General features: G+C 39.6%; 2 protein-coding genes across 4 annotated transcripts; both read left to right on the forward strand.

The window, feature by feature from the left end:
- The first annotated feature begins 354 nt into the window (after positions 1-354).
- On the forward strand, positions 355-2,984 carry LOC106924484 (uncharacterized). Of its 3 annotated transcripts, none has more exons than XM_014998209.2 (3): positions 355-491; positions 1,114-1,665; positions 2,365-2,984. In XM_014998209.2, exons 2-3 carry the CDS (start codon positions 1,126-1,128, stop codon positions 2,728-2,730), a joined length of 906 nt encoding a protein of 301 aa, XP_014853695.1. In that variant the 5' UTR covers positions 355-491; positions 1,114-1,125; the 3' UTR covers positions 2,731-2,984. The 3 variants fall into 3 exon arrangements, with proteins under 3 accessions (XP_014853695.1, XP_014853698.1, XP_014853696.1); XM_014998212.2 differs by having other exon boundaries at positions 365-491; positions 1,114-1,608; XM_014998210.2 differs by lacking the exon at positions 355-491 and adding an exon at positions 506-709.
- A 3,755-nt stretch (positions 2,985-6,739) lies between these two features.
- Positions 6,740-11,528, forward strand: igf3 (insulin-like growth factor 3). Its single transcript, XM_014998214.2, has 3 exons — positions 6,740-7,721; positions 10,313-10,509; positions 10,614-11,528. The coding sequence occupies exons 1-3, from the start codon at positions 7,520-7,522 to the stop codon at positions 10,800-10,802; spliced, it is 588 nt and encodes a 195-aa protein (XP_014853700.1). The 5' UTR covers positions 6,740-7,519; the 3' UTR covers positions 10,803-11,528.
- Positions 11,529-22,464: the final 10,936 nt, after the last annotated feature.

The raw sequence follows: 22,464 nt of genomic DNA on the forward strand, positions 1-22,464 counted from the left end.
TTTTATTTCCAGAAGGTGCTTTTAATCTGAAATTCTAATCCAGAAGTTCCTAACTTTTCTAATCCTCTGAGTCATTTTGCTCTCAGTCCACCAACACATATCAGCTTGGCACTTTTATACAGTATTCTAGTTTTTTTTTTTTTTTTTAGATTAAATATATTTTAAAAGTGCATATGTTGTCCAAACTAATAACAAGAAGAATAAATGTAAAAAAAATATATTTTCTGGTATTTTTTTATTAAAATTTAAAACTACTCTAACCTGCATTTTTTTTAAAATCATATCTCTATTTAAAAACACTGGATTTACCAACTTGCAAATGCAATGTCTCCGGATTCAACTTCCGGCTCCGAGCTGCAGGTTTTATCCGCTTTTATTCTGAAAAAGTCTGCACCGGAAGTTTGTATTTTTTTTCCATTTGCAAATCGAAAATGTGCTATCGTGAACGTGTGACAGTTTAACTGTACTCATTCGCTACCGCCCACATCAAGGTAGGTGGAAAAGGTCGTAATGGTTCTTGTGAGAGGACCTTGTTAGTAATATTTAGCTTTATGACAGCTAATATTGGTTCGATGAGGAGCCCCCCGTTAGCTCAATGTAACGTTTGATTGCGAAGAAGATTGTCGTTTCTTTCTGTCTAATGTCTGTCTGGCTTATTAAATTGAGCTAACAGAGAATACTCGAGGCTTTTAGTCAGAAGAAGTCTCAGGTATGTTCGCTTTATCAAAACTTAAGTCAAACATATTTTCTAACGCCCCAAACAGCTAACATCCGAGTTCACACCTACTCTTCCGGGTTAAACACTAAAGGTGTTTCAAAACGTTATTTCCCTTTCACCTGTTCAATATTTAAAACCAATTATTATATTTATTTAAACTTTTATAAACGTTACCTTCAGGAGCTGCATTGTAAAACTCCTCACTGATGCAAAACAAATGTTTTAAGTCTTCGTTGAGTAGCAACCTGTTATAGCCTACACCTTTGCACAGGAGAAACCTTAAAAGTATGTTTTATTTTTTCTTGAATCAATGGAAGGCAGTAATCATGTTGACTGAGTCAGGGTTTAGTTGACATGAAAAGTGGATTTATCGTAATTTATTCTTTTCTTCCTAGATAAATCTAAACATGGAAGAGTGTGGAGATTGGGAAATTAACATTCCTGTGGAGGCCGAGGTGAAAACCGTTCCCCTGAAGAATTTACCGAACTCAGTCATCAGAAGAATAGGCCTCCCAGTCTCTGAGGGCGACTCCGCCCGGAAGCAGAGTGACTCAACAGATGTGACATGGATCTGTCCAGTGGTGGTCAGAAGGAAAGGACAGGAATCTGTCTCAGGCTCAGGAAGACATTTGGCTGACAACCTGCTCCCGTTTGTAGGCACGCAGGTTCCAGCCAGTCCTTTGAAAATGTCTTTTGTTTCCTCCAACCGAGCAGCCAGGGACGTGCTCAAGAACATCTCCCCTGGAAGACGTTCGTCCAAAGAAGAGTTTTTGAGTCAGGACACAGCTCTGCTGGCCAATGATGATGCTGTCGTCGTCTACAAAGGGCAGATTTATCTGTGCATCAGGAAGGCCAAGAGAAGAACTCGGAGGACACGGAAACAGCAGCCGGTATGTCAGGCTGCCATGCCTTCAACATCAGGCCAGCCATCTACAACCCACAACAGGGTAAATTAGTTTAGCAAAACAGGAAGAATTGTCTGTGAAAACTGAATGGTTCACTCTTACCTCTGGAGCCCACACCAATCTAAGGTCATACTGGAACAGAGAAAAGGTCATAACTTTTCTCTGTTTGCCTGCCTAGCCTAGCCTACTCCCCTCTGACTACAGGAAACAGGCATTGAAAGGTTCACGAAGAGCTGAATCACGACCAATCAGAGGGGGATCCCACCCTTTACTATCTCTGATTGGTTTAGACTACAATATGGGCCCAATGTGTCCCAGATTGGGCCCAGTTTTTTTTTTTTTTTTTACCTCTGATGTCTGGTTACACCAGAGGGACTTGAGATTTTTTTCCCCAGATGTACTATTGAGAAATCCGGTCACATTTGTGACCAAATTGGTGGCACCCTAGAACACCAGCAAAGTTTCCAGATTGAAACTTTACAGATATGTAATTTTCAGATGGGATGGAACTGAACAGTCTTTTTAAGTTTTTCCTTTTAACACAGTACGTTTAAGCCAGGCTGGGTGTGGATCTTGATGTGCATTTTGGAGAATGTAAATGTGTCACGAATTATTCTCCTTACTTCATTTCTACGCTGCACATCGAAGACAATAAGCAGAGGTTAAAATGAGGAATTTACTGTGAAACATTTCCTGTTATAAAACAATCCGAGTCTGATGTTCTGTTTGCCCGTTTTCCAGGAGCTCATCGGTGGCAGACCGAAGACAAAAACCAATGCAGGTAAAGTGAAGCGCTGTGAGAAGGCCGCACTGAAAACAAAAGGCGTTTCCTCTGTCAGGGATGTGTCCTCGGCCCCTCGGCCTTCTGACGGCACACACAGAGCAGACGGTAACAGTCCAGGAAGAAACCAGGAAGAGGCTTCTGTCTGGACCAATCACATGAACGGGAGTCAGGAGGTGAACAGTCAGGACGATGAGCACAGTGGCAGCCAGTGGTGGACACCGGCAGAGCCTGTCGGGGTCGCTGCTGCCTCCATATCCAGAGATTCTGAGTATGAAGAGCTGGAGCGGGAGGAGGAGATCGCTCACCTGTATCAGCTAATTTAGACGTTAAATAATGAGATGATATGGCATTTGTTTTTTTGTACACTCTTGGCTCTGGATTTCTTCTGCTCATTCTGGACTCATTTCAAACCCATGATCACTGCGGTCAGACTTGGAGGATGTCTCCATAGAAACTTTACAAAGACAAACCCTTTATTTAATGCTGTAACAGCTACTCTTAGATTCAGATCTATAGACATTATTAATCGGTTGTTTGAATTTTTTGAAATGAGCATAAATAAACTATGATGAACTGACCTCTTCAGATATTTGTTTTATTTCAGCCAAAAGTCCAATTACTAAAATACACAGTTCACCTAAGTAACTTTTATGGGTTAAAACCAATTATATGTGCCATCATGTTAACAATCAGCTTAAGAAAAAAGAAATGAACATGTCGTTTTATATAAAATGAGTTGGACAATTTAAACCTCTTGATTCCTAAATCACCATTATTAAAGTGACAGAATGGAGCTTTTATTATTAATAATAAAACATTCATATTTGTTGAAACTGTCACTATGTGGTGTCAGTAAGGTATGAGATGAATAATCTGTGATCAAACTGAGCTCCTCTGCCTTCTCCTTGTGCTAACTAGAAATAACTAATCAGAGCCAGCAGGTGGGTCTTAGCGCTGTCAATCATCCTCTTTTGATGCTGCTCACACACCCTCTCCTGCTTCCCTTTGTTTTGTACTACACTGCAGCCAGCATAGCCTGTCATGAATTCTCAGGTTAGTTAGCATGACCACCAGTGTTGGCGGATAAATGGTTTTCCTGTAAGTGATTTCTCTGCCATTAGCACGTTTGTAGCTGTGATTGACAGCATTAAGCCCCTCCTCCTGGCTCTGATTGGTCAGCAGTAAAAGATTTGATTGGCATCAAATCTTTTACAGAAAAGATTTGATGAGCTTAATTAAAACCAATGACATGAGTTTTCCAACTAAGAGCAAGGAAACATCTGAACCTGGCCTTAGGTAAGTTATCAAAGTCATGTAAATGACATTAATCAGATAAAAACATCACCAACTACAAAATATTCAACTGAAACCAAAACTCTTCACAGACATTTGAATCATACAAGATCACATAATTATTATTACCCTGGCATATCTGACAGGAGAATATTCTGGACTTATATGCGTTTCTTCAGACAGCAATAGCAGCTCAGGGAGGAGGTGCAGGAGATTGATCTTTTCACAGATTATTTGTCTTATAGTGTCACAACATGGTGACAGTTTTAACACAAATGTAACAAAAAAAAAGTTACACAATGGAGTTTTAAGGTTTCTGTTACAAGTTGTGACCATTTTCTAATGCAGTTCAACTTTGACACACTTCTGACGTTGCCGTTTCACACGTTTAGCCACCAGAGGGAGTTAGTGTTATTTCTGCCCCGTTAAATTGCATCACAAGGCCTTATCCAGCAGCTGTGCTCTGTGTCACGGTTTTTAATGAGGCCAGCCTCACAGGTTGGACGGCAGGATGTGGAAGACAGAAAAGCTGACAGAACTCTGGTTCTTCTGTTCATTTCTATAAAGTTCTCACGGTGGGTGTAGCTGCTGCTGTTTTGACGTTAATAAACTGGTGGACCGTCTGGACCACAGGTTGCGTTTCTAACATTTATTTAATTTTTTTGTTGCGTTCTCCTTCCAGTCCTTAGGCGCTCCTCATCAGTCCTTCAGGTTTTCTGAATCTGATTACTTCTTTTCGTTCTCTTTTCTCCCTCTTGTTCTTTCTGTTAAAGCTTTTTAACACGTCTCTGCAGTTATAGAGTCAGATAGCACAGAAGTGAGGAAACAAAGACAAGTCCAGCAGTCCATCACTAGCAGATGAGGAGTATTTGAGCAGACTGAGGAAGCAGAGTCAGACAGACGCTCCATCCTTCATATTGAGGACGGGATGCCAGGTTGGCAACTATCTACTCTGCTGGACCTGAACTCCTACTTTCTTTCTGCCAAATGGCTTAATCTTTGGAAAGTCTACAGCCACTGTTGTTGAAACAACTTGGGTTTCTGTGACTGAAGATCCTGTTAAAGGGGTAGTATTGTGTTTTCCAGGCACATAGTGTTATTTTTGTAGCACAATCAGGTAACTATGTTATCTACAATTGTTATAAAAAAAAGCTACATCTATATATCAAATTTGACTTAAAAGAAGTTTGACTTTGTAACTTAATGCCTTGAAATTGGACCTCTGTGTCTTTAAAAACTGTTGTTCTTCAGGACTGTTGTGATGACTCCCCTTTGGGAAGTCATCCCTATCTGGCTGCTCTGTTAACCCGTTAGCACCGAGAAGCTACAAGGGGCTCAGCAGATGTACAGTCCCACCAGGTGTTTGCTAATTTCTCTTGGCTAGTCTGAAGGAGCTGAGTGAGGGATTTCTCAAACATGCATGAAATAATCAAGGCAACACTCCAGGTATGTTTTCTGTGAGGGAATAACATGATGCAAATCTCAAAAAAAGTAAATTGTACATAAAACTGCATCTTTAAGAATTGGTTCTTTGATTTTTCTGGGGGTTTTTTTAGACTCAACTCTGAAATTGCTGTCTGTATGATTTAAAACTCACCTATCTTAAACAAAACACATTCTTTTAAAAATAACCAGGACTGAAATTTCACTGGACACGAGTAAAAGGAAGCAGTGTAATGAAAAACTTTGACAAAGAGTTTTTCAGGTTATCAAAGATTTTTCATGACACTGCTTCCTTTTACTCGTGTTCAGTGAAAGTCTAAGTAACTATTGACCAAAAGCTGTTTTACAGGAAGGAAACAGGACTGTTGCACTTTACTTTTGTTTTTGCTTTTGACTTTTAAAAATGACTGCTTGTGGCTGGATAACTAGATCACTAGATAAATGAGTCTGTAGCACGTCCTCACATTGAGCACTTTCACCCATTAAAAGCCTTCGTGTTGAAGTGAGAAATCTGATTGAATTCCTTTTTTTGGAAGACACCCATGAACAACACACTTAGCCTGCCTAAAGGTGGACAGAACTGAATGACTCCTCTGTGTTCTCGTTCTGATACCGATTACATGACGATGATATGGCCCAGTAAATACTCTGATAGTGGTTTGGGATGAGATCGGAGAAAGAAACTACGTCAGGAGCAAGTGAGGGAGGGAGGGAGGGAGAGAGGACGTCCCCCTGGCTCTCTCTGTATAAGTGTGCAGGTCGGTTGAAGTCCGTCTAGCCAGACAGGATGCACCCCTCATGCCGCCACTCTGCCCCAACACTCACACTCAAGGTAAGCCGCCGCCGCTCCGCTCTGCTGCTCATTCACTGCCTAACCAGTCAGGTTCTTTACTAGACACGGTCACCTCTCCTTGGTGCAGGAAGATCAATGCTTAAATCAATAATATGGAGGAAAAATAAGACAATCTGCTCAGATGGGAGCAGAGGGAGATCACTGTTCGGCTTCTGCATCAGCCTCACCTGCGTAAAGGCTCATGAATTTCTGCTTAAACATTCAGTGATAGATGAGTTATGAAAGATTACACAATACAGAAAGATGGATTGCATTTGTTTCAGTCCTCATATGTTTGATCATATGAGGAATACATCACCTCGTTACATTTTTATTACAGAAAGCCTTTTTTTTTTTAAACCAGGCTTTTAAATTCAACGAGACCTGATGAATTGCTGGATAAATGTTTTGATTTCCATGTGGAAAACATTGGTTTTAAATTAAGATACTGCTGTTGTTTGCTATATTTAACCCCAAATATAAAATGAAATGAACATCTAATTGTTGTTTTATTGACATTTCAGATTGTCAATGTTAGATGAGATACTGCATATTAAGAATATCATTATTCTTTATCTTGCCGTTTCAGACATCAGCTTCAGTTTAGTAGATCCAGTTAGTGTCTGCCTTTAACAGAATTTAAGTCAATTTCTCTCTCTCTGTGTGTGTGTGTGTGTGTGTGTGTGTGTGTGTGTGTGTGTGCGCGCGCAGTAAAGTTATTATAAATCTTAAGATGCTATTTATCTTGTGTGTGTGATTTTGATTAGACAAACTGAATAAAAATGTGCTTTATTGTTCTTTCAGTATGATCAAAGCAGCAAAAGCTTTATTATAAACATTGTTAAAGTGATTCTTTAAAATTTTTTTTTAGTAATGTGATTTTGGGTTCCAGACCTAGAACCACCCAGGATGAAACTGCTGATCAGACCTGAGTGATCATGAGCTTCAGCTCATATAGGCTAGTCTTGTTCTATGGTTTCCAGAGCCAGTCCACCTTCCTCTTCTCCACACACAGGAGATAATGATTTTATTATGTGGCTTCATAAGGCCAACATGTAGTAATAATAATAACAATAACAATGATAATAGAATAGAATGGAATAGAAATGTCCTTATTTTTCATCTACAGAGTGGAAATTCTGATGCCACAGCAGCAAAGTGACAGGCGATCTAAGAACGTAGACTCACACAAACATAAAATATATATTAAAAAAGAATAAAAAAAGAGTAAACAGTACAGGAAAAGGAAAATTTCCACATAAATTCTCTGCACTTATTAAAAATAGCATACTTAGGTCCAAAAGCATGGGCAAGTTAATAAAAAAAAAAAAGTCTGTTTGAGCGTTAAAAACTGACAACTATTTGCAAAAAGTGACAGTAAAAGCAGAAATCTTAAGTGAAATGAGTAAAGCTGTGCAGATGCCAGCATGGGTGAATCCAGTTGATCTGTGATCTGCTGTGACGCTCCAGAGAGCGTTTAGAAAGCAGCAGTGTGTCACGGAAGGAGCTCTGGAGTCCAGCAGCAGTTTCACACCTGGGGCTTTATGTTCTGCTATCACAGTGTCGGAGAGCTGACCTTAAAGGTTCCCCTGTGCTTCCAGGTGTTGTGTGTTCGGATCTGGGTGTTCTACTGCAGCATGTGTCTGGCAGGTTGGCCCCTGTTCTCGGAGGGGGCCCGGCTGCGCTGCGGCTCCGAGCTCCTCAGTGACCTCCTGTTCGTCTGTGGGGATCGGGGAATCTACTTAGGTGAGTCGCCCTGTTTGTTTCCACGTGATTCTTTGTTTTTGTGTGTTTTCTGCAGCCTGCAAGTTCATAGTTTGGGATGGATTTTAACCAAACTGGTCAAACTCAATGAAAAGTAGAAGACTTGATTGCTTTATCTGACTGTTTTCCTTAGAAGACTAGGTTGATGAACTGTGCAATTTCATTTACAAGAAAAAAACTTAGCAAAAATGTAGACAAAGGCTGTTTTTTAAAATACATTTTATGGTGAAAATTCAAGTAACAGGATTTAGTAATCTTACATTTCCAACTTCTGTAAAAACAGACAAAAAGCTTTGATAACACGTAGATTAAATTCATTTTAATTTAAACATATTGGACACTTTCACAAACCAATACTATAATTAACAATATTAGTTTGTGGTAATATGACTGTGAAATTTATCTTTTTTTTTCTTTACACAACCTGGTTCACCGTCTAGTTGCTACAGGTGCATTCAATTCCAGTACATTAATTGTATTTTTGTAGCTTCAATGAATATCATTTTAAGACACTTTGCACCAGAAATATTTAAGCAGACGTATCCAGTACAATATAGTTAACCGAGATGTGAGCAAAGGGAGAACGAAGACTGTTGCTCAGGCAAAACATGCATGAAAAATGACAAGAACAAAGTCAATTGTCCTGCGAGTAAAATTAGTTTTCTGACTGAAAAAAAGAGAGAAATGTCTCCTGAAAATGTCAAAAAAATATTTGCTTCTTATGGAGAGAAAAAATGTTTCTAAAGAAACCAGAACTTTGATAATAAAAATGTAAAGTGATAATTAAGATACTTTGTCAGGATACAACAGAAAGGCAGGCTTATTTTAGTTTGGTTCAAATAAACATTCAAATGCCGAGGAGGAGGTTATTGTCTGCTCACACCAACACGGAGCTCCTCCACTGTTGTGGCCCTGGTCAACATGTCCGAATGAAAACACTGATGTAACTCTGAGGAAGTTATCGGTTCAATAACACAAACACTTACTTCCCTTTGATACACGGAGCCGAGGCTCGACCCTGAGCATCATCTCCCACTGGACAATCATCCGGGTTTCCGCTTCCGTGTGTCCAGCTGCGCTGTTTTCAGCTCTATCGTCTCTACTAGCGTCCACACAATTACCCAGAAGCCCTTTCACCCGATTACCTTTCGCCCCGCTCCGACCAAGGCCGCTTTCTGCTTGCGCTATCAGACTGCTGCGGGTCCACCGACGAGGCGGTGGACTCTCCAGAACACTGTGCCTCGGTGTGCGATAGGGTTGTTGTTAAAACAGCCGCTATCTGAGAGCAGCTCAGCATTCCGACTGAAAACAGAGAAGAAGGTGCAGGAAAAAAAGGAGGTGTTGGAGGAACTACGACACTGTCGGTTCCCTCTGTGCTTCAGCTTCTGGAGACGATGGGCAGCTGAGTGTGGCGTCCAGTTCCAACCAAATTCTCCCGAAAAGTCGGTGTGAAAACTGTGTATTCGGGTTTACCGAAGAGTTGTTGACGGATGACTGAACGATCTTTTTTGCAGAAAATACTCGAAGTAGCTTTTTTGTAACTCCACATGAGTATGTTGTTTTTGTTCTAACCTCCGCCGTGCAGCTTTCCCTCTTCGCCAAACACATTTTGTTACTTTTTTTTCCCTCGTGAACTCTGGGGCAAGCAGAGGGGGTAGAGGATACCTCATGGATGCCAGGAGAGCTTCAAGCAGCAGCCAGTCAGGCTGATTGTCTGGTGAACTAATCAGTGTGCAGAAGATTAAAATAACTACTGATAATTTGATGATTGAGCTGAATCCGTGCAAAAGTTAAATAAACTAGAGCAACTAAATAAGAGATTATTGAAAGCATAAGATGTCAAAAAAAATCCTTCAGATTGGATTCAGTTGGATTGCACTGATTTGACATCCTCACCCTAATGCGGCTCTTGTTGTAGATTTACACTATAAAAAGCCTAAACTGAGTACATTCAAGTGAATTATTTTATTATTATTAACCATGTAGCATCTTGTCCTACAAATCTCTGGGTTTACTCCGATGTTTTGTTCGTTTGCTTAAGAGGATGTAAGAAAAGCAGGAGCCATAATGCAATGATATTTGCAAAAGAGAAGACTGAAACAATTAATCGGGTTAATCGTGACAAATTGATGATTGGAATATTTGTAGTAATCGCCTAATTAGAGTATACTGTCTAAAACAAAAGGCCATTTAATGAAAGAACAACACAGAACAATAATTATGTCAAAACTACAAAAAAAAAAAAAACATTTTGCATTTCAGATTAAAAAATCTTCTTTGTCTGTAAACCTGTTTTTATCAGAACTTGTCCAATGGCAGTTTTAGCTTCACCAAAAAAAAAAAAAATCTTATTTAGGACCTAGTGTGCAATTATTAATTGACTAATTAATAATTGCACACTATTATTGTGCAATGAAAATGAAAATTTTTCATTTTCATTTTCATTTCTAATATTTAAAGGAAAAAGTCTGCAGATGTTCTGTTAACCCATAATGGTTATTTGCAGCCCCTGGTTTGTTTGCATGAGCGTTTTGCTCCAGGTGAGCTGACGTGCGGTGCATCTGTCCCTGCAGGTAAAGGCTCCTGGTCGGGCTACGGCCCTCGGCCCAGGGGGAAGGGAATAGTGGACCAATGCTGTAAATCCTCCGGCTGTGAACTATCCCACCTGGAGATGTATTGTGCCAAGCCAAAAGCCAAGCAGCTAACCACAAGATCCCCAACCACGACTTCAACCACAGCAACACACACAACCACTGCAGTGCTAGACATGGTGAGGCTCTGCTTTTCTTCATTTATTTTAACTTTTTTTGTTTGTTTGTTTCGTCTTTATTTTAACATCCTCCACTGAACTTTAAATCTTACCTGGCTTTGCAGTTTGAAGATGTGTTTCGGAAGAGGCTTTTGGAGAACCTGGGAGCTCCCGACAGCCCACAGAGAGAGGCCTACAGAAAGAAAACTCCTTCGTCACTTCCGTGGAAAAGCAAAATGTCGTCGTCACGCGTGAGGGTGAACATGCAGAACTCGACCAGCTGGCCTCCCTCGGCCTCGGGACGCTCCGGCTGAAGATGTTTAGCGGACTCCAAATCTGCAGGACAGTTTCAATATGAAAGATTTGACGACAGCTCGAAGAAACTCTCGCGTGAAGTTAGCGAGTCAGATAAGAACCCAGACGGAGAGGGCTGTGGAGATCTTTGTAAGATCTGGAACAAGCAGACTGCTGAGCTGCTTCCAGACCAGCTGTCACTTCCTCCTTGACTCACCCCCTCCCATCCAGTAACACCGCAACGAGCCTCTGCTACCGTCTGTTCTGGTTTCCTCCTCACCTTCCCATACAGGATGTCCAGGTCCGTGCACTGGTGTGACTGGGAGCTTAGTGTGTGTGATGCCTGAAGCTGCTCCTGCCAGCCTTGCTTTGGTTTCGACATCCTCATGTCTAACCTGCTGTTTGCTCTGTGAGTTTGCACATGTTGAGTTACGGGCCAAGACCTGTCTTAGCCACTTTAGTTCACATTTTTGGGTCAGCTCCGTTAGGCTTATAGCTTTTCTGTTTTGCGACAAACCGTAGATGTCTAGTGGGCTACAGAACGCTGTAGGCCGTTGTGTGTGTTTTAGCACTTTTTACTCCTATGCATAGAGAGGTTTTCATACTGACTTGTTTTCGTTCAGCTTTATTTCATTTGAAGTGTAAACCTTTTTATTTTGTAATAATTTGTTGCACTCACTTATTTATTTCACCACGACTAGAACAAATGTTGCAGTTTTAATAAAACTTGTAATTCTCAAGGAGAATGTGACGTTCTTTGTCTCTTGGCTTTCACCTGAGCGTCGGAACCGATTCAACACAAGTCAACGTGACATTTAGCAGAATCGCAAACATCTGGTTCGAGGCGACTTAGCGTTTGGACGGCGATCGGTTTGGAAGAGCTCTGGAGGTCGTCACACGTGTCTGTGTGGAACAGCCTGATAAACTGGCGAGCTTAAGCAACATTTTAGAAAGATTAGTGGAGAGGATTATTCTGCTGAAAAGAATGAAAAGCTTTGATTTCACTTTTTTATCTACGCTTTTCAACGTCGGTAAACCGAAGTGAAAAGAAAAACATATTGATAGAAACTGAATTTGTAGCAGCTTGTCAGTTTTCTGCTGAGATAATTGAACCTTGACCACCATTTTTATTGTGCTTAAATTAAAGTGATTTGATAAAACTAACTAAACAAACATAAACTGTCGCTCCTGAATCTAGTTTTTGACATAGGAAGATAAGCTCAAGATAACACATGGGGTTATGATTACATAAGCAGTCACAATTTCTATATCATAACTTTTGCCATATTAGGGCATCATTTTAAGTGCATGAACTGACCAGTTCATGTTTGTACTTGATATCTTTTTTTTGCAAACAATGAAAACAAAATGATAACACTGTTGGAAAAAAAATATAACTCTGAATAAAGGTAAGTAGTCCTCTCATTGGGGACAATTTCCACAAATCCTTATTAAGCCAAACAAAAAGTTTAAGAACTGATCAAGGTGCTAAATGATGGATACATTCAAAAATATTATGACAGGTACAAGATCATTTCTGTCCAAATCATCATCAGTTAATGAAAGGTGATCTGTGGTGGATTCCTGTCTGAAGCCTCTAATGAAAGACAAACCCAGAGGTGGATTCATCTCCAGCTGATCTGGTTAAGTTTGCGTTTTAGCTGCTGTGGCAGGCTGTCAGTATCTGACTGCTCAGACAGTGTGAAGGCCAGTGTTGAGGTCAGCCTTAAGATGGCCTCCACAAAAGAAAATATACATCATTTTTTTGTTGGCCTCAAAGCTGTAGGAAGTGAAGTTTCGTGGAAAACAGAATCAGCTAAAGAATCCCAGGAACAGATAATCTGATCTGGTAGAAGGTGGAGTCTGGATTCAAGCAGCTGAACGTCCTTGTTTTTTTTTTTTTTTGTTTGTTTTTTTTTAATGTCCTCATGGTTGTTAGCTCAGGACCCTTTCTGGAGATCTTTCGGATACTTTTTCTGGACTTCATGCAATTTTTTTTCTCCATTTATTTGTCCTGAATCCAAATATTTCCCCTTAAAACGCCATATTTAATTATTCATGACAAAAAGGTTCCCAAACCCAGGGAATTTCAACTCAATCTTTGGAGACAATTTGTTCTAATGTCTTTAGTCATAGAACACAACTTGGTTTGGCAGGCAGAAAATGGCAAAAGCAATTTGATTCTTAAACTGCTGCTTGCTAAAAACGTGACCTGCAGGCTGCAGCTGATGATCGACTGAAGAACACTGTAACTCTCTGGTTCTGTTGAGAGTTTTTGGGCCTCAGATATTCTCCCTGTAGAAGACCAGCCTCTCAGCATCAACTCTCTGACTAAGTGAACAGAAAGGTCAGTGACTCCAGTGACTGGTGCAAATTACTCACTGGAATAATTTGTTTATTCTAGCAGCAATAATCACAACTTTTTCAAAAAGCAATGCAATATAAAAACCACAAATATTATATTGCAATTCTAGATGATCTTACTCTGCTTTATTAGGAAAATAGACTGGAGATTCAACTGAAAAAGGAACTTCATTAAGGGGTTTTAGTCATTCTTTCCACTATAATTCGAAATAATCCCAAGATAATTTATTTTCTAAGTTGCACAGTGATTAGTGCTATGAATTATCACTAATTATTACATTTTGTAGTCATTGGTTAATACATATATAAATTAGATATCAGCAGTAAAGCTGCTAGAATGAAAGTAATTCTGCCTCACCTTTGTGTCTTAACCACCAACCTGCCAACATAAATGTATGGTAACCATTGGATACGAGACGGTGACGGCGTGGCTATCTGAACGACAGCTTCCCTCAAACCCCAAAACGTTTACTGATTTAGAGGTGAGGCACTCAATAAAAATAATCTTGTTCCAAATTGTTGGCAGAAAGCAGTGATCCATGTGTCAGCTGGAGCATTCCTGCAGAGGCAGCCTGTCAGTGACCCAACGCGAACTCGAACTCGCAGCTGGAATCTAACCGTGTTTCCAGTCAGCAGAGTTCAGCTTCAGGAGAGCCGGGCTGCTGCAGAGTAGACGCAGAACACGACGTCGTTACGATTTCAGGAGGCGTCTGGAGCTGGAGGGCAGCGGTGAAACGCCACCTTCACTAGCAGCCTTTACAGGTCCAAAGGGGTGATTTCAATCCAGGCACTTTTAAAAATTCAATGAATTGGTTGAGTTGAATTGGTTGAAATTTACGTCAAATCTATACCTCCAGGGTCTAGTCATGAAGTCATATTCAGATCATGTTTGCATAGAGCCAATATTTATTTGAGCATGAAGATTTTGAGAATCAAGAGAAGAAAGCTTTGTCAAATCTACCTACCCTGATGTGAAAAATGAAATGCTCCTCCTAAGTCATGAACTAAATGCAAATAATCAGATTTATTCCAGAGCAAAGGTCAATTTCAAAAGTTAGACCGAGGCCTGATTTCTGCGTACAATCCAGAAATCCCTCAAACTGAAGCAGAGGACTAGAGCTAAAGATTTCAAAATCCAACAGAGAATACCTCAATGAGAATCAAAGTCTCAGTCGTTTCTAATAAACCTGGTTCTTAACATTCAGTGTTTATGTTGAGTTGTGACATCATGCATCATTTTGATTGGTTTATTGATTCTATTCTTCAGTTTTCATTTTTACCTTTTGGTAGTTTTGTGGTTCCCATTATTTGTTCACAGCTTTACTCAGTAGTTTATATACAAACTGTGAAAGAAGTTAAATAAAATATGAGAATAACAATATATTTTTACACTTATGTTTTTAGAGTTACGTTTTATGTTAAAAATATGTCGTTTTTACCCCAAATTGGATGGATGGATGGATGGATGGATGGATGGAATAATGAAATGTAAACCGGTGTTGGTATGACTCAAGCTTTGACCTTCTATATTATGTATATTATAAAGGTGTGAGCATGTGTGAGGGTGGGTTTTGTTTGTTTGTGTAACGTGTGCGTGTGTGTGTGTGTGTGTGTGTGTGTGTGTGTGTGTGTGTGTGTGTGTGTGTGTGTGTGTACACAGTACAGTACACTTGTCCTATAAATAACAACAAATAAAAGAACATTTTTCCAAATCAGTTTCTTTCAGTATAAAACTTAAGAAACTTTAACAGAAACTGCAGGTGTGTCTCTGTGTCTGGTGAATATTTGTTTTCCTGCAGTGGGTAGAGAATTATTATATCATAATAAAATGACTCACGTAAAAGTAAAAAGTACAGCAAGGTAAAAAAAAAAAATACTCCTAAAAGTTTTTTTCTTTTTGTCAAAAAGTTACTGAAGTAAATGTAACTGAGTAAATGTAACCAGCCTGGCAATGTGATTTATTATTGAAGACCAGATCAACTAGAATTGTTTTTGGTTGTTGTTTTTTTTTCTTGCAATCGGACAGACAATCTTCTTGCAACAACACTATACTGAGTGTCAAAAACGACAACATTCATCTTTATGGGGTTCAGTTCTGACTGGAGCGAGCAGCCCAGTGCTGAAGCGTTTGTGTTCAGAGAGGCTTTTGCAGCTGGGCAGCGATAAGGAGCGGGTGGAGAACTCTCTTCTTGGGGCAGCTTGCGTCACACATGATAGCAATATTTACTCCCACTTCTTCCCATGCAGCCATGCCCCAAACCCCCCACCACACACACGCACACTGTTTGATTCTCATGGCCAAGAAGCTGCTGTTGTTTTCAGCTATTTGCTGGTAACATTTTGCACACAATATTTTTATGGCAGGAGATTAGCAAGCTTGTGCTCAATGAAAAGTGTAGCCTGTGTCAGTGGCGTCATCAGTTTTGCAGCGCTCGGCTTTTAAGCGGTGCGTCTCCTTTTTTGTTTTTCGATAACAGCAGAAGGAGTGAGTCCCTCTGTGCTTCTGATGAAGGCTAAAAGTGTTTTACTCCTTTCATGTCGTAGAATGATACACTCTGACACCGCCACCTGGAAAGGTCACCTGCAGCTCCTGAAACAGAGGCAGGATTATTTTCTGATAGTCTCAAAGGGGGTTGCGTTACAGTTAGAGGGCTTATATTTTAGATTGTGTGAAGGTCTTTTAGATATTTCACTTGTTTTATTAAATAAGCAGCTAATGTGAAAGCATAAAAGCACCTCGTGCCGAAACAGACAATGGTAGAGTCAGTTTTTTTTTTTTTTTTTTTTGCACTGTATTTATTATCTTTGGACAAAAGAGTAAGATCACAAGACAGACATGCTATGATTTGATGAAACCAAACTTGACCTTTTGGGCCTAAAGGTTTATTTAGGCAAAAACAAGACTGTGCATCACCAAAAGAAACGGACCTGATGATTCAGTCAAGGTGGAAGAAGTTATGAGCAGTCCATAAAACCTGTCAGTTTGAACCCAGGTCCTTAGGATCTGCTTGAATACTGAGGATGAAGAGGAGATTAATTTGACAGAGAAACAGTAAGTCCAAACAAACAAGCAAACAAACAAACAAACAAACAAACAAACAAACAAACAAACAAACAAACAAACAAACAAACAGGAAAAGCTCTGAAATAGTCAAGTCAACATTCAGAAGAACAATCTGACAGAGGTCTGAAAGCTGAAACTGATCTTTATCTTTCGTTTTTTCTTTTAGAAAAAAAACAACAACATGCTTTTAAATAGAATCTTACAGCATAAATGTCTCCAAAACAGAGACTTTGTCCCTTTTAACAATCATGACATATTTCCATCCTGATTGTTTTGTCCACATCAGTTAAATTTGTACTGAAGTGACTAACGTATTTTCATAACGGTATATTTAGATTCCAAAACCAGATATTTATTATGAAGCTGGTGGACACAGAGGGCCTTGGATTTTTTATTTTTTTTTTTGTTTTATTGTCTTGTTTTGCGTGCTGCAGCTGAGTTGCTGCTTCCAGATAAAGGATTTGTGATGGTCTTTGCTGAATTCTGCCCTTTTGTTTGGCATCTCCTGTTTGCAGCTGCTCTGCTGCAGATGTGACCCTGCTAACACTGCAGCAGGAAAAAGGAGAGCATTCAGTTCATCCAGCAGCCTTGACAGAGAGATAAAGGTCTGCCTGGGTGTACTGTCAGAGACACGGACAGGTGGACCTCCTGACACGCTGTGCAGAAACCTAAACTGCAACAAAAATGCACAGAAGCGGTGGAAGTCAACATTGTGTCAGTGCCGAGTGAAGACACTTTAGACGGGACTGGATCTGGTCCAATTCCCAAGTAAACACTTTTAAACAGATGAATGCAAAGAAGACAAAATGTTTTTTCTGGATGTACAAATATAAAAACACTCAGTAAAGAAGACCTTGTTCATGATGAATAATATAGCTGTGAGTGAAGCAACACAGGGACCGGCTGTAGTTTCAGTTCCAAATTCAGTAACATATTTCTTAGAATCAGTCGTTTTCTGAGCACAACTCTAGCTCTGGCTTCCAAATGTCCTTTTAAAGCTACTGAGATGATGGCTAATGGCTATGCATTATGACAAAACTCTTAAATAAGAAACTTCTCCATTATTATATGATATTTCTGTTGGTTTGTAACAAATCATGAATTCATAGTAGACGTTTTTTTGTGTGTGTGTTATTTGGTCACAACTCCAACTAGGCAAGCAGAGCAGAACAATTAGTCTGCTTGCATCTAAGGGCAGATTACAGTGGAATAATACTTCTGTTTCATACTCTATTTAATATTTATTAGGGCAACCATGTAGGAATATCAGACCACTATAAGGAGAAAAACAACACACACACGCACACATGCATGTTTGTGTGGTTATCTTTGTGGAGGCTTTCCATTGACTTTCATTCATTTCTACAGCCTAAACCTTACCATTATCTTAACCCTAACCAAAACTCAACTCACACCTTAGTCCTAAATCTAACCCCTGACCCTAAAACAGAGTTCAGTCCCACAAGGAGCAATGGGTCCCCACAAAATAGTATGTGTCAGGAAAATGGTCCCCACAAAGTATTACAAACAAACGCACGCACACAAACACACTGTTAAATTTTGAACCCTGACCTTAACTGAGGTTTAATGTTGTTCAGGGCAAAAGTAGTATATTATGATAAATTAAATAAAAAAATTAATCTCATATTTTGGGGCTGCACAGTGGCGCAGTTGGTAGAGCTGTTGCCTGGCAACAAGAAGGCTCTGGGTTAAATTCCTGGCCCCAGTCCTTCTGCATGGAGTTTGCATGTTCTCCCTGTGCATGTGTGGGTTTTCTCCAGGTACTCTGGTTTCCTCCCACAGTCCAAAAACATGTCAGGTTAATTGGCCTCTCCAAATTGCCCCTGGGTGTGTGTGTATGCATGGTTGTTTGTCTCTGTGTTTCCCTGCAACAGACTGGCGACCTGTCCAGGGTGACCCTGCCTCTCACCCGGAACGATAGCTGGAGATAGGCACCAGCAACCCTCCTGACTCCACCAAGGGACAAGGGTGTAAAGAAAATGGATGGAATTTAATATTTTTACAATTAAATTAATTGTAAAAAAAAAAATAATTTACAAATAATTTTTTTTACAAATTAATTTGTAGAAAAAAAAGAAGAAAAAAAGAAAAGCTGAAAACTGTGTACCACCAAAACCATGCTCTATCACAAAAAGCTAATAACCTATATAGGTTTGAGGTGGTTATGTGACTGATTTGGGGGGATAAATACTTTTTCTAAGGAGTTTTAGCTTTGTGTGTGCATTCACATTAGATCATAATGCAGTTTACAAAAGATAATTTCAGAAAAAAACATCTAGCTGGAGAGAAGAGGGATCAATAAATGTACAATATTATCATATTTACTGGAGAAAAGACAGGAATGGGGACATGGACTTATTCAGTTGAATATAAATTGTGCTAAAAACAATCATTTGTGAATTGATTTTATCTGATTTTTTGCCGACCTGAAGGAGAAGCTGACATAAACAAACCAAGTGATATAGTGGGCTTCAAAGGTCTGGTAGGGCTCCTTTTTGGGAGTGCCATTGCAAAACAGGGAAGAGCTGAAATTCAAAAATAGAAACAAAAATGCAGAGGATACAGATATGCTGGAGAAACAAAAAGGTTATGGTGACAACTGGGACCAAACATGACCGAAAATCTGGAATATCAGCTTCACAGTCACTGTGAATTTTGTCTGGTGGGAAATTAATTCACACCAGACAAGCTGGCTATATTAGAGCAGGAAAACAAACTGCTCTAATATAGCTAGCGAAGGAAACATGCTCAAACTGTTCATGTTTGCAAAAAGAAAAAAACAAGAGAATTATTTTAATGGCACTTTTTCAGATCAGCAGGACTGATCACCTTCAGACGTGTTTAGCATAAGGCTGGTGGTTAAATAAAACACTGGCTGTGTACTGTACAGTAGTAAAACAAAAGCTGAGTCTAATCTGAATTCACATGCTGTTCCTGGGTGAGGCTAAAGCTTGTCATGTCTGTGGTGTCTGATGGAGGCAGTGGGAAAACCTGGCCTCCGACACCTGCTCCACTCCGTTGCCCCCTCATTAGGCCCACACCAAGGTAAACACGGCTAACCGTTTGTTCCTCAGCACATCCTGGACCTTCAGGGCAGCCAGCCAGATGCATGCTTTTTTAGCTGCGTCTGGTTTCAACCTATCACTGCGAAACCTCAAAATGAAAATGAAAATTAATAAATTAATAGAAATGGAAATAGCTTCTCTTCTTGTCTGCAATAAAAATGCTGAAATGTACAGAAGAAAAGCCGGAGCAGATTCATAGAAGAAATCAATGCATGAATGTGCCATAACTTCCTCCAGCTGGTCAGAAACAAAACTGGAGTTATGATCTTTGGACCAGAAGAAAAACAATCTACGGTCACTCAGCACGCATCTTCAGTTATTACAGCCAGAAACTAATCATCAGGCCCCAAAATCTGAGTGATGGACTCAGACCTTTAGAGTCACACAAACATGGTTCCAAAGTCGGCCTTCTGTCACCTGAAGAGCATTTCCAGGATTAAAGGACTGATGTCCCGGCAAGATCTATAGAGAATCATCGATGCACTTATCTTTAGTCACATTGATTACTGCAATAATATCTTCACAGGTCTACCTTAAGGAAACATTGTAAAATAAAAACAGCTGCACCTGATCTAGAACTCTGCTGCTCATGAAAACCAGGTAGATAGAGCACATCATCCCAGTCCTAAAGTTCTTCCACTGGCTCCCTGTAGCTCAGAGAACAGACTCTAATATGCCATTGTTAGTTTATAAATCATCCAACAGTTTAGCACCAAAATACAGTGAGGATGTGTTGTTGTTACATTAACCTTCCAGACCATTCAGGGCTTCTGGTTCTGGTTCTGCTCTGCATCCCCAGAACCAGAACCAAACATGAAGAAGCAGCATTCAATTTCTATGCAAACATACAAACATGTATGCTGCTTTGGTCAACACATTAGTCCCATCAATATGGTAAAAAGTGTGTTCATATCTATGCATAAAATGGTTTTCTTAAGATGGATTTAGTCTGAATAAAAGCAAGACTCACTTAAACAAAAAGCAAAACATCTTTAAATTAAGCCAATTTAGAAACGGTTGGAATCAGGAGTTTGTTGGTTTGATCTCCAGTGATGTGAGCTTGATAAGATCCAGGACAAAACTAAGTGGACAGTCTGATATGATGTCATGTTTGAACTTCACCATGGGTTATGCAAAGCTTTATCTGTGGTGTGCTCTGTGTTGTGCTGTCGGATGATGGAAACATGATGAAGCATCAGGATGTGGAGCAAGGACTCTGTGATTAGTTCTTGTTCTGTGACCCGTTTCTGTAGATGTCCAGACTGTGTGGCTCTGAGTGGCACCTCGGACTGAGCTGCTCCTTATCATATCTGGACCGTACTGTGAGTTTGACTGACAGATGCGCCTGGAGGGAGAGATTACTCTGTCTTTGGGATATCTGTGGGGTTTTCACTGACTTTCTCTGCATGACCTATTATCCTATATTACAAATTTCCATTTGTAATATCCCAAATGATGTACTTCTGAAGCAGGGTTTAAAGAGCCGAGTCGAAATAATTGAAACTTAATAAGTGATATGTCATGAGTTTGTTTTTTTTTGAAGCTTTGAAATTTTTAGCTACCTTATCATTAAAATAAACATTTGTTGACTTTTGGGACAACTTCTTTTTTTTCTCATTTTAATCTCAGTATAAACAATTAATAACCTGACAGAATCAGAACTGAATTAAATTTGAAAGGATTGAATAGGACTAGATTTTTCATGGAAGGAAATTTCAGGGGGAGTTGGTAGAGCTGTTGCCTTGCAACAAGAAGGTTCTGGGTTCGATTCCCGATCCCGGTCTTTCTGCATGGAGTTTGCATGTTCTCCCTGTGCATGTGTGGGTTTTCTCCAGGTATTCCGGTTCCTCCCACAGTCCAAAAACACAACAGACTGGCAACCTGTCCAGGGTGTACCCCACCTCTCGCCTGGAATGTTGGAGATGGGCACCAGCAACCCTCCTGACCCTACTAAGGGACAAGGGTGTAAAAAAAATGGATGGATGGAAATTTCAGTTAATGTAAATTAAATGGATGGCTATTTTCTTCAATAGCAAGCTGACTGAAGACAGTCAGCAGGGAAAATGGTGCTGTTTGTTGATTATCTGTCATTTTTTGAACCTGCTCTTCAGGTTCAGTAAAATGTATTATGCTATTTACTATATTAGCAAACAACAAATCTGAAATATGAACTTACTTTACAATTCCACATGTTTGACTTAACATTGGGCCTAATGTCCTGGTTTATTGCAGTATGTGGGATTTAAAGTTGACAACCAACAACTGAGGACTTTATTTATTTATTTATTTATTTATTTTCTGTCTGAAGTAAAAAATGATAAGGTTGAATAGCTGCTTTATCCATATTTTCTGTAAAGGGAGCTTTCTTGACAAAAATAAAGTCCAGTTATGAACACATAAATGATTCATCTTGCAAGCAACTTGCATATTTGAAATGACCACCAGAGGGCGCAACTACCACAAGTGGAGCAAAAGTGTGGCGTGCAGCTTCTGCCTGTTGGGACTAAGTGGAAACCTCTGACAGGATGACCATCAGTTTCTGGAGTTTGCCAGTTTACACCTCCATGTGTTGGATAACACTGTTGCTCTCATCGCCATGCCAACCAACACCAATGCTCTGTTCGTTCCACCTTCTCACTATCATCCTCATCCACGGAACCCCTGTGGGGAAAATGATGTTCAATCTGCAGTGCTGATGAGGGTTTTTTTTTATCATTTCCCTCAGTGACTGTATATCAAAGAAGTACAGGTCACTATCACAGTTGGTAAATGATTTTCTGTTATAAATATAGCAGAATATAACAGGACATATGTCTCCAAAAATACCCTTTGTTCTACATAGATGTGATTTTAAAAGTAGGAGGAAGAAAATTTCTAAAAAAAAAAAAAACTAAACAATGGCAGAATATAAAGAAACCAAGATGAAGAACGAGTAGGAATATTTATTTGCAATAGCCAGTAATATTATCTGAGAAAAAACCCCAAAAAACTTGTCTTTTCATGTTGGATTCATGTTACCTAAAAAAAAAAAAAAAAAAATCTTTTTTACCTTAAAAAGGATTTTCTTAAAAAAAAGAAAGGCAAAAAAATCTTTAAAATTGTAAACTCAATGAAGCGTATTTCAACTACGTTTTACGTATCCTGCAAGTTTTCTAACATTCCATTAAC

The sequence above is a fragment of the Poecilia mexicana genome, unplaced genomic scaffold (assembly GCF_051168715.1).
Source record: "Poecilia mexicana isolate PSO_F unplaced genomic scaffold, ASM5116871v1 scaffold_7, whole genome shotgun sequence".
Taxonomy (NCBI): Eukaryota; Metazoa; Chordata; class Actinopteri; order Cyprinodontiformes; family Poeciliidae; genus Poecilia; species Poecilia mexicana.